The sequence below is a fragment of the Octopus sinensis genome, linkage group LG10 (genome assembly GCF_006345805.1).
Source record: "Octopus sinensis linkage group LG10, ASM634580v1, whole genome shotgun sequence".
Taxonomy (NCBI): domain Eukaryota; kingdom Metazoa; phylum Mollusca; class Cephalopoda; order Octopoda; family Octopodidae; genus Octopus; species Octopus sinensis.
Window position 1 is genome coordinate 18353620 of NC_043006.1, and position 24670 is coordinate 18378289.

At 39.8% G+C, this 24670-nt stretch overlaps 1 protein-coding gene across 1 annotated transcript in view; it reads left to right on the forward strand.

Annotated features, from left to right (window-relative positions):
- The window catches only part of LOC115216336 (tetratricopeptide repeat protein 23-like), a 190548-nt gene that overhangs the window by 51867 nt on the left and 114011 nt on the right, over positions 1–24670 (forward strand). The window contains exon 7 of the mRNA XM_029785562.2: positions 6775–6901. Coding sequence (XP_029641422.2) covers positions 6775–6901 — 127 coding nt within the window. The remainder of the gene's footprint in view (positions 1–6774; positions 6902–24670) is intronic.

A 24670-nucleotide genomic window follows, 5' to 3' on the forward strand; every position in this document is an offset into this window, starting at 1 on the left:
TGTTTCTACGGCTGGATGCCCTTCCTAACGCCAACCACTCCGTGAGTGTAGTGGGTGCTTTTTACGTGCCACCCGCACAGGTGCCAGACAGAGCTGGCAAACGGCCACGAACGGATGGTGCTTTTACGTGCCACCGGCAGTTTTAGATGCTATATACATGGTTTTTGTGTGTGTGTGTGTGTGTGTGTGTGCATTTGTACACATGAGTGCACGCAGGGTAGTTTCATCACTCTGTGTGCATCTGAAGTAAGTTTGGCTGCCAGCACTTTTGTGCATGTAGGCTTTCTCCCAAGCTGACAATGACCTCTCTCTTTGAAGCCTTGCCAGATCAAACAATTTTAAAAGACGTCTCTGATCCGAAAATCTTTCAGAAAAGAACACTCTGAATATACCTATTGACACCCAGAATCATTCCCAGTCTATTGTTACTCATACTTTCCAATGTCTACTTTTAGAATGGGATTATTGATGTTCCAGTGACTACATTGTCCAACTGGATACAGTTTTACATGCTAAATGTGCAACCTTGGCCTGTGTTTGTCCAAGGCCTGCAGCTAGTTAAAGAAAATGAACTCGCCTGGCCCCGTGCCGGTGGCACGTAAAAAGCACCATCCGTCCGTGGCCGTTTGCCAGCTCCATCTGGCACCTGTGCGGGTGGCACGTAAAAAGCACCCACTACACTCACGGAGTGGTTGGCGTTAGGAAGGGCATCCAGCAGTAGAAACACTGCCAGATCAGACTGGGCCTGATGCAGCCTTCTGGCTTCACAGACCCCAGTTGAACCGTCCAACCCATGCTAGCATGGAAAGCGGACGCTAAATGATGATGATGATGATGATAAATGACAACTTTGCTGTTCCTGTCATTTGTCATGAATCTTTGCAGCTGTCACAACTTTAGCATGCGCCTGTATATCATCAGTCACGGTACCCCTTAAACCCCACTAGAATAATTGTTGGAAATGAAATAAAAGAGTATTCGCTCTTATCCTGTCAGATGTTTCCTGAGACACGATGCAATGATCAGGTGTTAGCATAGCTCTGAGATAATCCAGTAACAGCTTGTCTTTCTAAAGGCCAACACAATGGCTATGTGTATCCAAGATCCCATTCATCATCATCATCATCATCATCATCGTTTAACGTCCGTTTTTCGCGCTAGCACGGGTTGGACGGTTCGACCAGGGTCTGGGAAGCCAGGGGCTGCTCCAGGCTCCAGTCTGATCTGGCAGAGTTTCTACAGCTGGATGTCCTTCCTAACGCCAACCACTCCGCGAGTGTAGTGGGTTCATTTTTACGTGCCACCTGCACAGGTGCCAGGTGGGGTCTGGCATCGGCCATGATCGGTTGGAGCTTTTAACGTGCCAGTGGCATGAAAGCCAGCCAAGGCGGCGCTGGCAACGTTCGGATGGTGCTTTTTATGTGCCACCGGCACAGAAGCCAGTCGGGGTGGCGCTGGCATTCCAGTTGCAAATTAACACTGATGTGTGAGCTGTTCCTTGAAATGTCTCCATACATCTGAAAGAATCTGTCTTCCAACTCTTGTCAAGTGCAAACAGTTATGAACACAAAAGCCTCATTTCCCTCTTTGCTGTTCACCTCTTTGAGGACCACCTAGATATCATCTGAATCTAGGAATATCATGCTTACTTTTAGATTCAAGTATTTCCAGGAGAATACTCCCTTACTACTCGATCCAGCTGACTGAATGATGTATAAACCATTTAGTTATCCGATAGGTAGCCTTTTACTTTTACCACTGAACTGGTGCCACGGTGCATTGAAGCAATCCAGCCTCTGAAAACAAGTCCAAGACCACTTGCTGTCAGGACAGCTTCCAAGTGGCGATGGTTAACACCCCTCGAATGCCTTTGATCAATCCAAATTGATTAGAGCACCACCGAAGACAGCTTTGGTGGTGGTTGTCATGGATAAACCTGCTTGAGATTGTGCACATTTACGCATCTCCAACCAGGCTACTGATGACAAGCGGCAGCCTTTTAACTAACACTTTGGCCAAAATCTTAAACTTAGTGTTTCACTGAGTTATGGGATGAAAATTCTTTAGTACGTCTCCATTGTTGGTGTCTTTCTTCAGTAGTGTAACCACACATCTACTAACAGCACTAGGCATCTGTCAAGAGGTTGCCAAACAAATCTGGCATGAATACATAGAATTCATAGGGTAGACCATCTAAAACAGGCGATCTGTGACTTGTGCAATTGCCTCCCAAATTTCAGCGGCTGTTATAGGCTTTTCATACAACCTCATGTCAGCTTCTGAGAGCTGCAGCAAGCCCTCCAGATACAAACTAAAGTCCAATACCGTCATTAACCCATCACCCTCTCCAAACAGCTGCAGTAAAGCCACACACATCTGCTTAGTAGCAAGCGCCAATCCTGATCCATCAAAGATTTGATCGTGATTTTGCTTCCATGTCACATCTCCACTGTTTGGGCCCATTGGACAGCTTTAGTGCCTTTCTGTTTGAGTACATGGGCCTTAGCTCTAACAATGCAACTGTTATGTTTTGCTTTGAAGAAATGGTCAAGGGTCATTCTTGCTGCTAACCCAGCAGTGGCAATACCCTTTTTAATTGCCTCTTCTAATTTGCTTACTAGTTCACCCTCTAATCTATTCCTTTCTATTGCTAACTCTTTGCTAAACGCTATCAATTCTGCTCTAATTACCCTCTTCAGGGCAGCCCACCACTGGTTGTTGACAATTTCCCCCATCAACTGTCACTAAACTAGTCACGAATCCGGTCCCTCTAGTCTTTGCGTGCTGGAAAGAACATGTTTAACTTCCAGTTACCAGGTCCCTATATAACTTAACTGTGCAGATCATAAACTTGTGGTCAGTGTAGCCGACCAATTTAAATTGTGGACAACCTACACTATCCCTATCCTCTGATCTAACAAATACTCTATCTAGATACAATCAGGATGACCCATTGTGGTTGCTCCATGTCCACACTGGCATATAAAGGAAATTCAATCGATATGTATCAAACAATTGGAAGACTCTGAGTAGGTTTTCGAGGCTTTTGCATCTCCTTCTTCTGTGTACTAGTCCCACAGAGTCCTTCTGCGCATCCAAAATCCCATTCCTGTCCCCTACTAGAACTAAACTGCAAGATGTTCCTGGGAATGTTTCTAGACACCTGAAGAATTCTAGCCTTCCAGCCCCTGTCAGTGCATAGATGACCATCAGTCTAAAGGCACCACCTTCACTACATCTAGGACCACCAACCTGCCACCCAGGTCCAAGAAGATTGCCTTTACTTCAAGATCTAAGGATTTTTGGAATAGTACTGCTACTCTGTTGCCCACTTCCAACAGACCCCATGATGAGAATATCTCATAGTTACTGAAAATGGGTGCTAGTGCTTGCACATTAGAAATCCTTGTCTTACTAATTGTAGCCACATCTAAATTGAGTGGCCTGAGGTTGTTTAGCAAGTGACCTAGCTTCCAGGCTGACCCCAGGCCATGAACATTCTCACACCCACTCTGAAAACGACCATGTTTATTGGAGAAACAAAATGGAAAGAGATCCCTTACCTTGGATTTTTGAGAGGGTCAGCTGCTTCAGCTGCTTTGTCTGACACATCTGAATCAGCCACACCATTGTATCACTTTAGTAGTAGTAGTAACAACAACAACAACAACAACAATAATGATAATAATAACAGAATTCTCTGATGCAGTACCAGGTACTAGCTCACATGGCTTTTGATCTTAACTAGAAGTGTTATCATGTACATTGTTTTGTCTTGGCATAAAAGATGCGCTACAGCAAATATTTGGCTCAATACCACAGATTTGCTTGTCAGTTGTTTGACTTTAACCAGTTGAGCATGTCCCTTAGTGGCTGACGATATGTTCATCTCTGATCATGAGCAGAAGTAGTTGGGGAGCATCGTAGCCATGTGTTGAGAGGGATTCTTTGGGGTTTGAATAGTTCACCTCTGGAAACATGGATGGTTTGTTCATCATCCTTAAAACAACCATTATTCAGGGACGTTTTGAGTGGGATGGGCTACTTGTCTTGAAGAAAATTTTAACTGGGCCCCACTTGCAAGGTCATGCGCTGTTTATTTGGATATGAGATCACCATGTCACACACATATGATTGTGATGCATGTGCCTGGTGTACCCCTTTCAGATGGGTAGTTATGATGGCGATCTGTGACTTGTGCAATTACCTCCCAAACAACAACAATCATCCTTTCTACTAAAGGTACTCTCTTTACTCTTTTACTTGTTTCAGTCATTTGACTGCAGCCATGCTGGAGCACTGCCTTTAGTTGAGCAAATCGACCCCGGGACTTATTCTTTGTAAGCCCAGTACTTATTCTATCGGTCTCTTTTGCCGAACCGCTAAGTGACGGGGACGTACACACACCAGCATCGGTTGTCAAGCAATGCTAGGGGGACAAACACAGACACACAAACACACACATACATATATATATATATATATATATATATATATATATGACAGGCTTCTTTCAGTTTCCGTCTACCAAATCCACTCACAAGGCATTGGTCGGCCCGGGGCTATAGCAGAAGACACTTGCCCAAGATGCCATGCAGTGGGACTGAACCTGGAACCATGTGGTTGGTTAGCAAGCTACTTACCACACAGCCACTCCTGAAATTTTGGAGGGAGGGTGACAGTTGATTACACCCACCAGTGCTCAACTGGTACTTTTTTATTGACCTTGAAAGTATGAAAAGCAAAGTAGATGTCCGTGGAATTTGAACTCAGAACATTAGGATGGACAAATTGCCACAAAGCATTTTGCTTGGTGTCTTATAATTTCTAATTTTTGTTCAAGGCCAGCAGTTTTGGGGTAGGGGTTCAATTGAGGTTGATGTAATCAACTTCAATTCTCAACTGGTACTTATTTTATCAACCCCAAAAGGATGAAAGGCAAGGTCGACCCCAGTGACATTTGAACTCAGAACATGATGGGTGAAATGCCAGAAAACATTTTGACCAGCAGGCTGATGATTCTGCCAGCTCTTCATCTTGATAATAATAATAATAATAATAATAATATAATAATAATAATAATATAATAATAATAATAATAATAAATGCCCTGATGCAGTACCAGGCAGTGACTCTCATGGCTTCTGATCTTAACTGATTGGAAGTGTTATCATGTACATTGTTTTGTCTTGGTATAAAAGATGGGCTACAGCAAATATTCTGCTCAATACCACAGATTTGCTTGTCAGTTGTTTGACCTTAACAAGTTGAGCATGTCCCTTAGTGGCTGACGATATGTGCATCTCTGATCACGAGCAGAAGTAGTGGGGGAGCATCATAGCCATGTGTTGAGAGGGATTCTTTGGGGTTTGAATAGTTCACCTCTGGAAACATGGGTGGTTCTTTCAACATCCTTAAACAACCCTTATTCAGGGACCATTTGAGCGGGATGGGCTACTCAACCTGAAGAAAATTCTAACTGGGCCCCACCTGCAAGGTCATGTGCTGTTTATCTTGATATGAGATCACCATGTCGCGCACATATGGTTGTGATGCATGTGCCTGGTGTACCTTTATCAGACGGGTAGTCATGATGGGTATATTGGGCTTCGTATATTTTACCCCAGTGTCACTTTGATGGCATGAACTGCTCTCTCACTCAATAATAATAATAATAATAATAATACTTTCTACTAAAATTTGGGGAAAGCGGACTAGTTGAATGCATCAACCCGAGTGTTTCACTGGTACTTCATTTATTGATCCCAAAAAGATGAAAGGCAAAGTTGACCTCGGCAGAATTTGAACTCAGAATGTAGCACACTGCTAAGCATTTTGCCCTGTGTGCTAACAATTCTGCCAGCTTACCATCTTATAATTTCAAATTTTGGCACAAGGCCAATAGTTTTGGGGGAAGTATTAAGTCGATTACATTGACCCCAGTGCTCAACTGGTACTTATTTTATTGACCCCCAAAAGGATGAAAAGCAAAGTCAACCCTGGCGACATTTGAACTCAGAAGTTGAAGAAGATGGATGAAATACCACTAGGCATTTTGCCCAGCATACTAATGATTCTTCCAGCTCGCTACTTTGATGATGATGATGATGATGATGGTGGTGGTGGTGATGGTGGCGGTGGTAGCGGCGGCGGCGGCAGCGACGATGATGACGATGACGACGATGATGATGATGGTGATGAAGGTGATGATGATGATGATGATGATGATGATGATGATGATGGTGGTGGTGATGATGATGATGATGATGATGATGTTGTTGTTGTTGTTGCTGTTGCTGTTGTTGTTGTTGTTGTTGTTAATAATAATAATAATAATAATAATAATAATAATAATAATAAAAATAATATCTGACATTGATATATGATCAAAAAGAAATATTAAGAGATAGCGTAAGAGGATGAAGACAGGTCATATATTCAGCTGAATGAACCTGGGTGGGTGTGTAAGCTGGGTGTATGTATGTTTTATTTGTATCTGTAGGAAAAATGCCATTTGGATGTGTTGAGATTCCTAATTAATCCAGAGACACTCAACAAAAATAAATATTTCAAGTTTTACTTCTCACTTACTCACATTTGGCAAACATCATTTACAATAGGAAGTTTTATTGAATTTCTGTTGTTTGTTACCGTTTTATGTTTAACTAAATACTCCGTCAGTTTTATTTGGCAAATGGTTTAAGAATAGACATCTTTTTTTTGTTTGTTTGTTTATTTGTTTAATGCTTTTTATCTGTATTTCTCTTCTGTCAGACTTTACAGCAAACAGAAGAAACAGACAGAGGCTGAAGATTCTTACAAACAAGTTGTCGAACTTATTGAGGCAGCACATGGAGAAGGAAGTCCGCAGTTAATAACGCTCTATTTAGACTGGGGCAGAATATCCTTTTTAAGAAAGAATATACTTTTTAAGAAAGAATATTACCATTATCATTATTATTTCAGAAACATGCACAATAAAATGTTATGCAAAAGTACACATAGCCCTGCTACTATAGCCTCTTCCACTGGAACTGTTAGATACATAAAATTTGTTTTCATTTCTTGCTTTCATTTTTTTCCAGGCTGATGGATACAGTTCTTCACTTCTTTTCAGCTATTGATTTTAACATGGAAAAATAGCTGAAAGACTATGCTATATATATATATATATATATATTATATTAAATTAGAGATAAAACCACTATTAGGCAAATCAAACAATGAAAAACTTAAGCCAATACATAAAATTAATTAATTTATATTATTTTAAATATATATCTAAATTATTAAAAGTTTATTATTATTTATTATCTTTTAATAATTTTGATATATATTTAAAATAATATAAATTAATTAATTTTATGTATTGGCTTAAGTTTTTCATTGTTTGATTTGCCTAATAGTGGTTTTATCTCTAATTTAATATAATATAATATTTTACTATAAAATTGGATTCAATCCTAAATCTGATTTTTCCCTGTAAGTTTGGATTTATTCCCTAATATTTTATTATTAATATATATATATATATATATATACACACATATATATATATATGTGTGTGTGTGTGTGTGTGTGCGTACACATGTACACTCATTTGTCTGTCTATCATTGTTTGCTTAACGCCCACTTTTCCATGTTCGCATGGGGTCAGATGAAGTTTATTGAGACAGATTTTCTTTGGTCCCAATACCTGTCCTCTTGCCAAACTTTGTTTCCAAGCAAAGAAATATTTTCCCATGGCCAGATATGTTTATGCCTGGATATTGGAAATGAATTACACTTCCCATATGACAGTGACTTTCATTTACAACTGTAATATCATGTAATATCCAAACAAGGATATCTGAATTGAGCAGTTATACTACAGATTTTAGGCCCCTATCCATTCACCACTAAGGCCTTATGGTCAAAGAGGACCTAACTCTAATTCCCCCCCCCACAACCATTCTTTCTTTTTTCTGTTTACTTTTTCCTTTTCCAGTGTTTTCAACTTACCTCCTTTTACATTCACTCCCTTCTTGCCTTTTCTCGTATTTTCTCTTATCCTATCATCCTGTTTTAGCTTGTTATGCCATCTGGACAGAACCGGAGGATTTTGTGATGGCACCAGACATGTTATAAAATACTGGCTGAACTGTTTTCATCACATGAATCTATTAAAGGGTAAAGACCCCCTTCGGTCATGAATGACCATGGGATTGCACCTAGAAAGTTACCCTCCTAGGCACAAGTCCGGGCAAGGTTGTTTATGGAAGACCAGCAGTCGCCCATGCATACCAACCTCCCCTCTTCACGCCACCAGTGTTATCCAAGGGAAAGACAAAGGTCGCAACTCATTTCTACAGCTGAGTGAACTGGAGCAACGTGAAATAAAGTGCCTTGCTCAAGAACACAACACGCAGCCCGGTCCGGGATTCGAGCTCACAACCTCACGATTGTAAGCTCACGAATCTATTAGTGGCTCATAAACACATACTGTGTTTATTGAATAAGCGATGCAAATATATGCAGCTTCTTAGTTTTTTCCTTTTTTTTCTATTATTCTCTTTAATTTTGTCATCTCCTTCAAACATTCAAAACCAATAGAAGCAAGCATCTCACTCACACACACACTCACACATACACACATACACGCACGCACACACACACACACACACACACACACACACACATGCACACACACACACACAAGTTGACAGTTTGCATAAAAGGAAAAGAAAATGTAATTTCCTATCCAAAAATTTAAGTATTTAAAAAATGTCAATTAAATATATCAGTTTACTCAATGTAACTATCCTCAGCTTCCACCCTGGCCTCAAGACTGCTCCAGAATGTGGCAGATGCATGCCTCAGTGTGTTTCTGGGAAGATCTTTGAACACTGCCTACATCTTGACCACCAGCTCAAGCTTGGTGTTTCAGGCAGTGTGGTTGGTTCCTTTATCAACCACATCCCACACATAGTAATCTATGGCATTACAATAAGAGAATTAGGAGGCCAGAATTTGGGGCTGGTGGAGTCATAGAATTCTCTGGCAACCACTTCTGACTCTTGCTAGGGAAGGATCTGAATCCTTTCCAGTAGCAATCCTCTCCAGCCAGGATTTGACCACAGTCTCCAGCAATTTTATGTAGCTGTCTGAATTAAGTCTAAGTCCTTGTTCAAGGATGCGAGTATCAATTCCAGCGTATGAACACGCCCAGAACATCTGCTGTGTCCCTTCCTGCTGGCCACAGCTTTGTAGTGTCCATTACTACTCTCCATGTCACATCTTACAGCTTTTACGGTGGTCACAGAGCACTGAGTGGTAGTCATGATGTCAACATTTTGATACTTAGCATGAATCATCATGATACAAGTAACACTTTTCCATTACTCGCATAGTTTCTAATCTTCTATATCAGCTAATTTATTCTCAACTACATCCTTAATCTTTATGCTCTGCTGTTCTTCAATATATCAAGTTGTTCCTGAAAAAAAAAAAAAAAAAAGGAGACGTAAAATGTTGCCACATTTAGCTTCAGCATATTATGTATGCATACATATAAATGCATTACCAGCTGCAAAGTGTCAATTACATTGTTTCTCAATATTTATATATCTTCTCCCAGTCTGCCTGCAGGTTCCTGCTTGTCTGCTTGCCTGATCGGCTAACTGCTCTACTGCCCATCAGCCTGTCCATTTAGTATTGTTCAGCTTAATGTGTATATTACATAATTTATCATCATCATCATCATCATCATCACCTTCATCATCATCATCATCATCATCATCATCATCATCATCATCATCATCATCATCATCTTCTTGAAACTTCCAACTTCTTGCTGACATTGTTGGGTCGGACAGTTTTACAAGATGTGATGAGGGGTTGAGGACTGCATCATGATCCAATGTCTGATTTACTTGTATGGATGTATGCCCTTCCTAATTCCAACCACTTTTTTTCAGACTGTACTGGGTTCAGTTCTTTTTCATAGCACCAGCACTAGTGAGGTCACCATGTAGCTTGCAAAACAAAAATCCTCTTTGAATGAATGGGGCTACAGAAGAGAGTGATTGACTGAGAGAGAGAGAGAGAGTATGTGTGTGATAGTGTAATGCTTCTCTCCCTTTCTCTCTCTCTCTCTCTGTGTCTCACACACACACACAGTAACACACACTTTCTCTCTCTCTCTCTCTTTCCGATAACACTCACCTCTCTCTCTCTCTCTCTCTCAGTCAATCACTCACACACTCACTAAAAAAATGCAAAGAAAAATAAATTTTAAAATAAAATTTCAAAAGGCGCAGGAGTGGCTGTGTGGTAAGTAGCTTGTTTACCAGCCACATGGTTCCGGGTTCAGTCCCACTGCGTGGTACCTTGGGCAAGTGTCTTCTACTATAGCCTCGGGCCGACCAAAGCCTTGTGAGTGGATTTGGTAGACGGAAACTGAAAGAAGTCCGTCGTATATATGTATATATATATATGTATGTGTGTGTGTCTGTGTTTGTCCCCCTAGCATTGCTTGACAACCGATGCTGGTGTGTTTATGTCCCCGTCACTTAGCGGTTCGGCAAAAAGAGACCGATAGAATAAGTACTGGGCTTACAAAGAATAAGTCCCGGGGTCGAGTTGCTCGATTAAAGGTGGTGCTCCAGCATGGCCGCAGTCAAATGACTCAAACAAGTAAAAGAGTAAAGAGTAAAAGAGTACACTATTACTCTGTCCCTCACACATACAAGCACACACGCACACATACACACACAGCATACAGTTTTAAAATTTATTTCTCCTAGCATCTTTTTTGAGTGAGTGTGTGAGTGGCTGACAGAGAGAGAGGTGTGTGTTGTTGGAAAGAGAGAGAGAGGGGAAGTGTGTGTTGCTGTGGGTGAGAGAGAGAGAGAATTAGCATATTTATTTACTTTTTTTAGTGTGTTTGACAGAGAGAGAGGGAGGCATTGCGCTGTCTCTCTCTCTCTCTCTCTCTCTCAGTCAATCACTCACTCAAAAAAAGGTGCAATGAAAAATAAATTTTAAAAATGTACACTGTCACTCTCTCCCCCCCTGACACACACACACAGCAACACACACCTTCTCTTTGCCATTGCAAGAAAGGGACTTAACTCATGTTAGCAAACTTGTAGATTTCACTGACATTCAAAATTGGTAGAAGTTATGGTTGAAAATCGATTTTTACTGCTATCTGTGGGTGTCTCAGGATAAAATAAGTTGACAAAAGAACAGCCATGGTTGTGACCAATGTTCTCCTAAAATTGGAGCAACATGCATGCTAATTTGTGGACGTGCATAAAGTACATTCACATACACACATACACACACACATCCTTCCTTTTATAGATATAGATACATATGCATATATCATCATCATCATCATCATCATCGTTTAACGTCCGCTTTCCATGCTAGCATGGGTTGGACGGTTCAACTGGGGTCTGGGGAGCCCGAAGGCTGCAACAGGCCAGTCAGATCTGGCAGTGTTTCTACAGCTGGATGCCCTTCCTAATGCCATACATACATATGGAAAAAAGTCAAGGTAGAAAATGCTAAAATAATTTTATAAAAAACATTTCAGTACCGGTTTCAGTCATTGAGACTTTTTTTAACTGTAAGTATGGAAAGCAATTAAATTTTGGAAAAATTGAAAGAAAAGTTTTTAAAAAGAATATTTATATGGTATTCAAATACAAGAGGGACAAACACAGACACACAAACATACACACACATGCATATATATATATATATATATATACGACAGGCTTCTTCCAGTTACTGTCTACCAAATGCACTCACACACGTGCAGTGTGACCTTTTATAAACACATTCTGCCAGTATATGAAGTTTAAAATTTTTTAGTTACCTAGAAATTATGTTAAAAACTGCTGTTCAAACCGAAAAGATCCCTTCTTTATCCCCTCATACACACTTTTACATGGTAGTGCACTGTCGCAATATTATGCTAAAAGCCTCTGATGAATTTCAGCACCTGACACCCCTTCAGACCAGAGAAATCAGATCACTGCTCTTTTTGCATTGCTCTTCTTTGGTGGAAAATTGCAAGTGGAGTGACCATGTTTACACTGTAAAACCAGAAAGAAAAATGGCGCAATCATGCTCAAACTTCAATCACGTGACTTGTATGCATGCATGCACAGAAGGCGGTGTGACAATAATATGGCGAAAGTGCAGATAAGTTTTGACTTCCCCTTGTATATATAAATATATTGGAATGTCAGATAAATTTGATCTTTTTTTTCTATTTATTTTAATACTTTTTTTTCCAGTTTTAACAACTCTGTCAATAATATACTCTCCTTCATTGTTCACAACTTCTTGCCGACATTTCACTTTCTTGCTTATGACTTGATAGTAGAAATGACTGGGTCTTGATTTAGAGTCATCGAGCCAAGTTCTCATCTCTATGTCTTTGATTAAAAAGCCTTGCAGACTACTGGACAGCAACCACAAAAGTGATAATCTGAAGGCACTATATATACAGGGTGTCCCAAAAAAATGTATACACACCTTAAATAATTGTAAATTTGTTATTCTTTGTAAGCCTAGTACTTATTCTATCAGTCGCTTTTGCCAAACCACTAAGTGACAGGGATGTATACACACCACCATCGGTTGTCAAGCGATGTTGTGGGGACAAACACAAATACATAAACACACACACACATATAAATACATATATACGACGGGCTTTTTTCAGTTCCCATCTACCAAATCCACCCACAAGGCTTTGGTCAACCCGAGGCTATAGTAGAAGACACTTTCCCAAGGTTCCACGCAGTGGACTGAACCCAGAACCATGTGGTTGGTAAGCAAGCTACTTACCACACAGCCACTCCTGCGTCATGTTGATGAAGCATTCTATATTACCAGTCATATCATTTCAACTGGTTTGCCTTGTTAAGCCAGTGCATTTGTTTAACATAAATGGGCACGTAACAAACACCATCCGATTGTGGCCGTTTGCCAGCCTCATCTGGCACCTGTGTCGGTGGCACATAAAAAACACCATCCGAGCATGGCGTTCGCCAGCCTCGTCTTGCACCTGTGTCAGTGGCACATAAAAAACACCATCCGAGCATGGCCGTTCGCCAGCCTCGTCTGGCACCTGTGTCGGTGGCACATAAAAAACACCATCCGAGCGTGGCCGTTCGCCAGCCTTGTCTGGCGCCTGTGTCGGTGGCACATAAAAAACATCATCCAAGCGTGGCCGTTCGCCAGCCTCATCTGGCACCTGTGTTGGTGGCACATAAAATCACCCACTACACTCTCAGAGTGGTTGGCATTAGGAAGGGCATCCAGCTGTAGAAACACTGCCAGATCTGACTGGTCTGGTGCAGCCTTCGGGCTTCCCAGACCCCAGTTGAACCGTCCAACCCATGCTAGCATGGAGAACGGACGTTAAACGATGATGATGATGATGATGATAAAGACAGTCATTTTCCATCGCTTGTGATGATGCGGTAAAGAAATTCCTGTTTGTGTCCACAAGTAGCCTCATGCCAAGTGAGAAACTCACAGCAATAGAAGAACATTGCAGTTTGCCTCTTTTGTTCAGTGTGTGCTGCACCCATGCATCAAGCTTTTGAATCTTACCCAGTGAGCAAAGTTGGTGGGTGACAGTATCCCATCTGCCAGACCAATTCCTTAGTGGATTGGTGCAGATCCTCATTCAATCGATGCTGATTGAACTGGACTGATTTGTCAGAACGGGGAGCATCTGTGAGGTTGAATTTCTTCTCCTTGAAGTGTGGAAACCATCTCTATTCATTCTTTCAGTAATGACTTAAATGGCTCTGGAACCTTAGCTGAAAGTAAAGAGAGACAGGTGTTGAAAATGCTCATTTTTCTCTTTGACATACCACCATTATATGTGGAGGTGCAATGGCCCAGTGGTTAGGGCAGCGGACTCGCGGTCGTAGGATCGCGGTTTCGATTCCCAGACCGGGTATTGTGAGTGTTTATTGAGCGAAAACACCTAAAGCCCCACGAGGCTCCGGCAGGGGATGGTGGTGATCCCTGCTGTACTCTTTCACCACAACTTTCTTTCACTCTTACTTCCTGTTTCTGTTGTACCTGTATTTCAAAGGGCCGGCCTTGTCACTCCCTGTGTCACGCTGAATATCCCCGAGAACTACGTTAAGGGTACACGTGTCTGTGGAGTGCTCAGCCACTTACACGTTAATTTCATGAGCAGGCTGTTCCGTTGATTGGATCAACCGGGACCCTCGTTGTTGTAACCGATGGTGTGCTTCCACCATATGTCTGAAAAGTGTTAAAGTTTATTCAAAATGCAAAAATGTTTACAAAAGTTGTAGAAGAAGAATAGAGCTACAGAGAAAAAAAAAATCCATAAAACAATATAATAAAAATATTTTTCATATTAATTTAACGTTGAAAAGAAATCAACAAATTTATGACAATCCAGTATATATATGTGTGTGTGTGTGTGTGTATTATATATATCATCATCATCATTTAACGTCCGTTTTCCATGCTAGCATGGGTTGAACATATATATATATGTATATATATATATATATATATAAATTACATCAAGAAATGGCAGCTTACTCTCTATTTGTGTTTTGCCCGGCATCTGATTGGAATTATATTAGGAGGAAAGTGAATCAATGGAAACTTTTTTTTTGTTCTGGGAATTTGTAAGAATATGTGGAAATAAGGAAGTGCTTGTCTTTGAGTGTCTGTCAGAAAGTATTAATCAAATTTTTTTTTGTTTGTTTGGTTTAGTATTTACTTATATCGGGAATGATATACAGGCGTAAGTTATCATTTCGACATTCATCACTTTTATCGTTGCCAACATCCATTGATATCTATCATATTCTTTCTTTCTAACATTACTCCTTTCATCATTCATTGTTAATGTGCATCATTCTCTCTCGCTCTCCTGTCACTCTCTTTTGTTTCACTTTCCCCATCACCCTGCCTCCTTTAAATCACTTTCTATTCCTTTCCTCTCGTCCAATCTCCATGTCAACAAACAGCTTCTACCTATCACTGCCTCTCTTCCATTGCTGCCACCCTCTATAACCTTCTTACCTTTATTACCTTTACTATCATGCTTCCATCGCTACCCCTCTTATCGTCCTCTTGTTTTTAGCACTGTTTCTCTTTCATTATTACCTCTCTGTAACTCTTTTGCACCTGTTTCTGTCTTCCTTCCATTGCTACTTTTTGAATCACCCTCTCTCCTTATCATTGTCTCTCTTCCATTACTGTCCCTTCTGTCACCCTCTTGCCTCTTTCACAGTTTCTCATTACTACTCCCTCTATCAAACTCTCTCTCGCTCCTATTTTTGCATTTCCCCATCATAATCTTTCTCCTGTCATCCTTTGCTCTAATGTTATCTCTTTCATCAAATTAACAAATTCTAGGTTATTAAGTATAATTGCATGTTCTTAGCTAAGAATTTCTCTTGTATCTGTCTCTTTTAGGAGACTGCATTGCTGCTACTCTTTCTGTAATGAAGTACAAACTGTATTTCATCTAAACTAAATACAAAGTAATAATAATAATAATAATATTAATAATAATAATAATAATAATAATAATAATAATAATAATAATAATAATAATTCGTTCGTTTATTGGCCACAAGGGCTAACAAAAATCAATTAAAACATAAAGGGACAAAACACAGGACGAAAGTTAAAAAGGGTTTTGTCCATTTGAAAAAGTCTGTGTACAAAAGCAGGATGACAATGAAATATAAGTAACAATTAAAACTCCCAATAGGGGGAGGCGCTTCGAAAGGTTACTCGTGGAAAAACCCATAAAAGCCACGGGAGCCTGGTCAAAAGTGGGGTAGAGAGCCCCTTTCTCCTTTTATATTTCCTTTTAATTCTCACAGGTGTATCCTCAGAATAACAGTAATAATAATAATAATAATATAATAATAATAATAATAATAATAATAATAATAGTAATAATAATAATAATCATACCACTTTTTTGCTCTGTCAAGTCCATACTTGTTGCAAAGTGTCCAATAGACAATTCTTGCTATATTGTCATGACGTCTCTTATATTCTTTCTGGGCTACTGGCATACATTGACTGGTAATATACCATACGGTCTCACCATTTTGTCCACAAATTCTGCACTTATCACTTTCTGATGTGTTGCCTATTCTATATTTGATGTAATTTGTTCTTAATGCTTTGCTCTTGGGCAGCACAGATTAGAGCCTCTGTTTCTGGTTTTAAATCACTTTTAATCATCCTTAGCCATCGTTTTTCTCTGTCTGTCTTATCTTCAACATCAGTATGAAATTGTCCATGCATTCTTTTCTTTATCCATCTATTTTCAGTTTCATTCATTCTCAAGTCCTTGTACAGTGCTTTATCTTTGCAATCTTTCATCCTACACAAGCCTGACCGCCTTACTTCCAATAATAGTGATTCTGTGGCATTTTTTACATACCACGCTATATTGTTTTCTTCTGCTCTAATGCTGTGTTCACATCCAGTCAGTCCTCTTCTTCCTCTTTTTCTTGGTACATACAGTCTGTCTGTGTCAGATTTTGGGTGGAGTACTCCATATCCGGTCAACAGCTTCCTTGTCTTTCTGTCTAAGCTGTTTAGTTCATCTAGTGTCCATGTGATTACCCCTGCCCCATATCTAAGGAGTGAAACCACCCAGGTGTTGATAGCTTCAGTCTTATTCGCCCGCTTAATTTCAACTTAAGGATGAGTCCAAGTCTGCGCAAGTACTCCACCTTAAATTTTTCTGTTATTTCTTTCCTCATCAATTTATCTATTCCCTATATCCCCAAGTACTTATAGCCTGTCTCGTCAATCTGCTTCATGACCTTCCCCGACGGTATCACTATCACGTCGATACATTTGATTTTGCCTCTCTTCAAGACTAACACACCACACTTTTTCAGTCCAAACTCCATACTGATATCAGCACTGAAAGTATACACCGTATCAACCAGGGAACTGACTTGGGATTCATCTTTACCATAAAGTTTGTGGTCATCTATGAACAACAAATGGTTGACTTTTTGTTGGTGGCTCTTGAATACATATCCAGCCTTTGCTTTCTTCAGAATCAATGTTAGTGGTATCATTCATAGTACAAAGATAAGTGGGGATAGGCAGTCCTCTTGAAAAATACCTCTCCTGATTTCTATTGTCCCTAAACTTCTTTCATATGCTGTCAGTTCCATCCTGCACTTCACCATACTTATTCCAAGCAATCACTCGTACCTTCCATAATCCAAGAATGTGAGATCATATTGTATGCCTTACAATAATCAATCCATAACATGACTAAATTTGTTTTCCTCCTCTTCCAGTCTCTAAGTACAGTTTTGTCTACCAGGAGTTGATCCTTGGTACCTCTGCACTAATGCTTGCAACCCTTCTGCTCATGTGGTAGGACTCCATTTTTTTCCAGATGTTCATACACTGACTGTGACTATTCCACTCAATAATTTCCACATAAGTGGCAAACAGGATATCGGCCTGTAATTGTCTACCGTATTGCTTTTTTCGAGTTTTTCAAGCACAGTACTGTCCTACCCAATTTCAACCACTCTGGTATTACTTGGTCGGTATTTAATAAGGTGGCGAGCTGGCAGAAACGTTAGCATGCTGAGCGAAATGGTTAGCGGTATTTCATCTGCCGATACGTTGTGAGTTCAAATTCCGCCGAGGTTGACTTTGCCTTTCATCCTTTCGGGGTCGATAAATTAAGTACCAGTTACACACTGGGGTCGATGTAATCGACTTAATACCTATGTCTGTCCTTGTTTGTCCCCTCTGTGTTTAGTCCCTTGTGGGTAATAAAGTAATAGGTATTTAATAAGGTGCTGAGTTTTGGAGGTATTCATACATGACATTCACCAAATCTTTTGATCCAGTAGCCTTGAATTCCATCTTGTCCCAGGGCCTTCCAGTTGCCCATTTGTTTGCTGCTTTCTTTTACTTCCCTACTGAAATGACTCGTTCTGCCTATTTTGGACAGACTACTGTTTGTTTCAGTTCTTGCAACCATTCATCATCCTTCTGTGCTCCTTGTCTTTACTCCAGATGTCACTCCAAAACCTTTGACTTTCAATGTTATCTGGTATCAACTTTTCATCTGCTCACTCTCCATTTACTTCTTTGTAGAATCTCTTCTGATCTACTCTGAATAACCTATTCTGCTGGTATCCTTTCATTCTTTGGTTGTATCTTACCATCTTTGATTTCTTTACAATGAAGCACTGTTTCAGTTCCTCCATTACCACTTTCAGGCCCTTTCTTTCAATAGCATACTCCCTGTTTTATGATTCAGTGCAACCATGAAATAGAGAATAGGAAACCAGACATAGTGTTAATTGAGAAGGAATGCAAATGATGCTGGATCATAGATATAGCTTGCCCAGTTGACAACAAGGTATGCGATAAGGAAGAAAGAAAAGTTGATAGATATAAAAGGTTAGCTTGAGAGGTTAAGTAATTGTGGTTGCTGAAAAAGGTGGTAGTAGTACGAATAATTGTTGGAACCCTGGGAATAGTGAGTAAAAATCTTGAGAAGTACATGGAACAAATAGGGGCTGCAATAAGGGTGGAGCACTTGCAGAAAACAGCACTGTATGGAACCACTCAAATACTCCAGATGGTGCTCGTAAAATAAGGGGTGTTCATTGGCAATGATCAGCTGACACTGTATTACATCTCCAGCATTAGAAACTGTGCAAAGACAATAAAATAATAATAATAACAATCATAATGATAATAATAATAATAATAATAATAATAATAATAACAATAATAATAATAATAATAATAATAAGTGTTTTTCTCAGCTTCTCTGCCCTAGGCGTACAGAAAACGCTCGGCGAGAAATAGAAGAAAATTTGAAGAAAGAAGGAAAACCAAAAAAAATAATAATAATATTGTTCATCCGTTGTTGTTGATGACCAAGGACATCACATGAGAGAAGATGGATGCAACTGGCTGTGGCCAATCAGGCCAATGTGTGCCTATAAGTTTCTGCCACAGGTTAGGCACTAGTGGTCTGCTGGGAATAAAGGCAACGGGTCTGTTATCATCACCACCACTACCATCATCAACATCATCATCGTCATCATCATGGTACTTTGCAAAAGGATGTCATAGAAGTGGTCCATATACTTGTCTGTGAGTCCTTGACAGTGGCAATACATGCAAAGAACAGTGTTGCGGTCATGTTGCTTGTGACTTGTGTAGTAGTATGCTGTTTAGTGTGTTTGGTATAGAGTTAATTCTTGTCATTAACAATTAAATGCTGTCATTTCTATGAACAACGAAGGAAAGATGTTTACAATTTTAAGATTCTTTATTCTTTTATTCTTTTACTTGTTTCAGTCATTTGACTGTGGCCATGCTGGAGCACCGCCTTTAGTCGAGCAAATCGACCCCAGGACTTATTCTTTGTAAGCCTAGTACTTATTCTATTGGTCTCTCTTGCCGAACTGCTAAGTGACGGGGATGTAAGCACCACCATTGGTTATCAAGCGATGTTGAGGGGACAAACACAGATACACAAACATATACATACACACACACACGTATTTATATATATATATATATATATATATATATACGACAGGCTTCTTTCAGTTTCTGTCTACCAAATCTACTCAAGGCTTTGGTCAGCCTGAGGCTATAGTAGAAGACACTTGCCCAAGGTGCCATTAGTGAGATTGAACCCAGAACTATGTGGTTGGTAAGCAAGCTACTTACCACACAGCCACTCCTGCGCCTATGGATTTGGTATAACAGTAGCTGCTGTCATGTCTTTCTTTGAATTAGCTGGTTCGGATGTATTGCAGTCACCACAACCACCAGCATTGTCATCATCCCTGTCATCGTTGACCACTGCCTTGGTGCCACAGCCACCACTCTGGTTTGCTTTCTGGTTCTCTGCTGCTTTTTGCTATCTGCTGGTTAGTAGCTAAAATGTGGAGGCGCAATGGCCCAGTGGTTAGGGCAGCGGACTCGCGGTCATAGGATCGCGGTTTCGATTCCCAGACCGGGCGTTGTGAGTGTTTATTGAGCGTAAACACCTAAAGCTCCATGAGTCTCCAGCAGGGGATGGTGGTGAACCCTGCTGTACTCTTTCACCACAACTTTCTCTCACTCTTACTTCCTGTTTCTGTTGTACCTGTATTTCAAAGGGCCGGCCTTGTCACTCTCTGTGTCACGCTGAATCTCCCCCGAGAACTACGTTAAGGGTACACGTGTCTGTGGAGTGCTCAGCCACTTACACGTTAATTTCACGAGCAGGCTGTTCCTTTGATTCGGATCAATCGGAACCCTCGTTGTCGTAACCGACGGAGTGCTTCCATCAGTAGCTAAAATGCTCTAAATATACAACCAATGTTCTTCTTAGAAAATATACACCAAAGATTTAATCCTGTTTCACCAGATGTTTAAGTGGTTGGTGTTTGATGATGTCAGCAATATTTGAACAAATTACGTTTCAGTTACTTAGTTTTTTTGTTTTTGTTTTGCATTGGATACAGTGATCCGAGTTTGATTTCTAAATTTTTCTGTGACTGTCAGATATTTCTGCTACACCAGTCTTAATTTTAATTATTCTGTCACATACTATGATTATCACAATTATATTATCTGTCCATTTCTGTGCCTGCAATATAACCAACTTTGCTAATATGTGTGTAGTTCATAGACACCAGTTTAATAAAGTAAAAACATAAAAACCTAATCATCACCACCACCACCACCACCAATATCATCATCAGTGTTGTGATGATGATCATCATCATTGTTATGAGGCACATAAAACCTGCATCATCAGTATGGTTACTAGCATCTTTTCCATCATCATCATCACCATTATCATCACCACCACTACCATTATCAACATTATCATCGTCATCATCATCACAAATCACCACTACCACCACGACCACGTCATCATTTGCATTATATCATCATCATCATTGTCATCGTCATCATCGTCATCATCATCGTCATCGTCATCGTCATCGTCATCATCATCGTCGTCATCGTCATCATCGTCGTCATCGTCATCGTCGTCGTCATCGTCATCGTCATCGTCATCATCATCATCGTCATCATCACCATCATCATCATAACATCATCATCATCATTACCATCCTCATCACAATCCCCACAAACCACTGACACCATCATCATCAATATCATAACCATCATCAACATACAGCTGGACAAGGTTTCGAACTCTCATTCAATTTTGAGGCCAGTAGTGGTCACCTGATTTAGCCACCATCTTCAGTTATTGTCTGCAACATAAAAAAGAAAACAAACTAAAAATATAAAAGACAAAAGAAAAAAAAACCCAAGAAAAATGCAAGTGTCTTTAGTGATTCCTTCAGTTAATTGGTTAAACAATAATATGTTCATTCTTCCATTCAGGCTTTCTTCAATATTTCTTCAGAATTTTACAATGTTTCATTCTTTAATTTTGGTATTTAATATTTTTTTTCTTTTCCACTGAACAACCATTAACATCAAAGGAATTCGCCAAACATAAGATAAAATCTTTTTGAGGACATCGAATGTTTCTGTAGGATGGCAGACTGTTGTCATCACCAACGCCACCGCATCTTTTTCTCCTCCTCCTCCTCCATCCCCTGCTCTCATCATTGTCATCCTTGTGTTCCTACGCTTGTGTCTGTAAGAGGTTACTTTTCTTGTGATGCACTCGGCAGACGAGAAGTACATTTGAGAGCTATAATATATATATATATATATGGAGGCGCAATGGCCTAGTGGTTAGGGCAGCAGACTTGCGGTCGGAGGATCGCGGTTTCGATTCCCAGACCGGGCGTTGTGTGTGTTTATTGAGCGAAAAAAACACCTAAAAGCTCCACGAGGCTCCGGCAGGAGGTGGTGATCCCTGCTGTACTCTTTCACCACTCTAAAGGCGGTGCTCCAGCATGGCCACAGTCAAATGACTGAAACAAGTACAAGAAAAAAAAAAAAAATATATATATATAAAAGAAGGAAAATTTAAACAAAGAACATGAAATATGTTTTTAAAACAAGAGAATTAATGTTGTTTTTTTTATTAATTACTCGTACATAATTTGAATGGTTGCCTTTCATGAAACTCTGAGTGGCTGAGGAGTGAATCTTTGATATGAAAATATGAATTAACTCTTCTACACTTTTGGGTACCATTTTGTCATATGCATTTGTAAACAAATACTCTAACACACACACATGCATTCATGCACACTTGCACACACACACAGAACTATTTTACATCTGCTGTTTCTTGAGTTCAGCAGTTTTCCCATCTTCTCATCACTCATCAAGTCTTTTGTTCAGAGCACTCAAAGAAAAGACAAAAATGTCGTCCATCTTTCTGTGCTGCCAGTCATTGCTTCCTCTCTTCTTGGACCATTTGTTACTGACAGTCATCACTCACTCTTAGCTTTGTCTGTTATTATCCACTACTTTCTCACCCAATCATACTCTAACTCCCTTCAGCCACTTATTCTGATTCTGTTTTTCTCATTCTTCTTCTTCTTCTTCTTCTTCTTCTCTCTCTCTCTCTCTCTCTCTCTTATTCACCTTCTCTGTCATGCTCAGAGCAAATAAACATATCTTACAGTAAGAAGGGCTCTTCACTGTTACTGGGTACAAAGCAACCCCATTCATGCTAATATGATAAAATGAACCCAGTACACTTTTCAAGGTGGTTGGTGAATGATTAGAGAAAGTGTAAGGTTGAAAAACACCTTTAATTTTGTTGAGTACTTGTGAACATTTCTAGTGTTGGTACCATGATCAAATGCATTCAGTATACTCTGCAAAAGGGTTGCCGATAGAATGAGCATTCAGTCAGAGAAATCAAGCCAAAAATGAATCTTATGGGTGAGATTTGGAATTCTGATTTGATTTGGAGGGCATGGAGAGAGCTGTTGTATTGTACAACCTGCTAGAAATACCAACCAAATTTCTCTGGAAACATAGTTCTCCATCTTAAAAAGAGAGACTTATTAGACAGTATAATCCTGAATCACTGTCTCAGAATAAGATGAGATACTCATGACTGGACTAATTTGATCTTAGAATTGGCTGATCAAAACTGACCTTGGGCTAAACAGCAACAATTTATTGACATTATATTTAATCAAAAGAAATCAATATTGTTGTTTGTAAGCTCAGGATATACATTTTGCCATTAAAGGCTGTTGGTTAATAGATTTTTAAGTAGGTTTCATTGAAACACTTAACTGTAAATAGCTATTTACAATAGCTATTGTGAATAGGTATTGGAAAATGGCAATTATGACTAGCTATTGTGCATTGGCTTTGTTATTTTGAAGCAAATATATTACTTTATAGAGATGTGTATGTAAGTAGAAAATATGGTAAACATAAGATAATTAGGTTGAAATTATTCCCAAGATTTTTCAATCATATTCTAATCAAATAAAGGTTTAGCAATGGAATGCATGGATGCTATGATGGTTTTTGTCGTTGAATTGAACTGAATTCACCACTGAGAATAGTTGAAAGGCAGCAGAATTATGTTCCTGGGTAATGTTAATTTGTAGTTGATTTGCTTCTTCATATGCATCTATGTATCATTGGTTCCCCCCACATTCCTTATCCACCCTTCATTACATCCACTCCTCAATCATACCCAATTTCAACAGATGTCACTTACTCTTCTCTACCTTTCTGACTTATCAACTCTCAGCAGCTGCTCTTCATGATATTCACCTACCTCATCCATTTCCAGTCTCTAACCATCTCTCACTCCCCCATACACTCTTACATACTCTATCCACCTGCACCCCTTGTTCTCGTGTTCCTACCCATTTTTACTCTCCTGTTATCTTGAGGCACCTCACACCTCATCAGTATTTTATCTCTTTCCGGCTCCAACCTCCCTTCGATAATGTGAGAAGTCTCGAGGCCACTTTACAGCAAGAAATCTGCTTTGTTCTGGCCCCTTATCTCCTAAAGCCAACCTCCCTTCTTACTGTAGCCCCACTTTTCCAAAGGGAATCTTAGTCTTGCAAGCTGCATGGGTGGCCTTACTAGTGCTTGTACCATGTAAAAAAAAACACTCAGTACATACTGTAAAATGGATGGTAAATAGGAAGGGCATTTAGGAGTAGAAACTATGCCAAAACTGATATTGGAGCATGATGTACTTCTGAGTTGTCAGATCCTGTAAAACCATCCAGTCCATACGAACATGGAATATGGATATTAAATGAGGATGATGTTGATGTGGTGGAGCATCAGTTCACAGATAAAAATATGATCACACTGCTGTTGGTGTTTATACTGTCATCTAACCGATACATTCTCACTTCTCAATTCCTCCCTATCAATTTTCTTTATAAGTCCACTAGCCTTCATCCTCCATTAACTGCAGTATTTTCTCTGGTATTTGATGATAAGGATGTCTTTTATAAGTGAGCCAGAAGAGGAAATGTAACACCAACGAAATTTTCAGGCCCTCTTAGTGTGATGTGATCATCACAGTTGATGCCTAGCAGAACAGTCTGCAAGAATACCATAGAACTGGACTCAGATCTGAACACTTGCAAAGGGAATGAATTCCACCAAAGGTAACTTGTAACTAGCTGCAGCTATTAAACTGGGCAGTATGTTA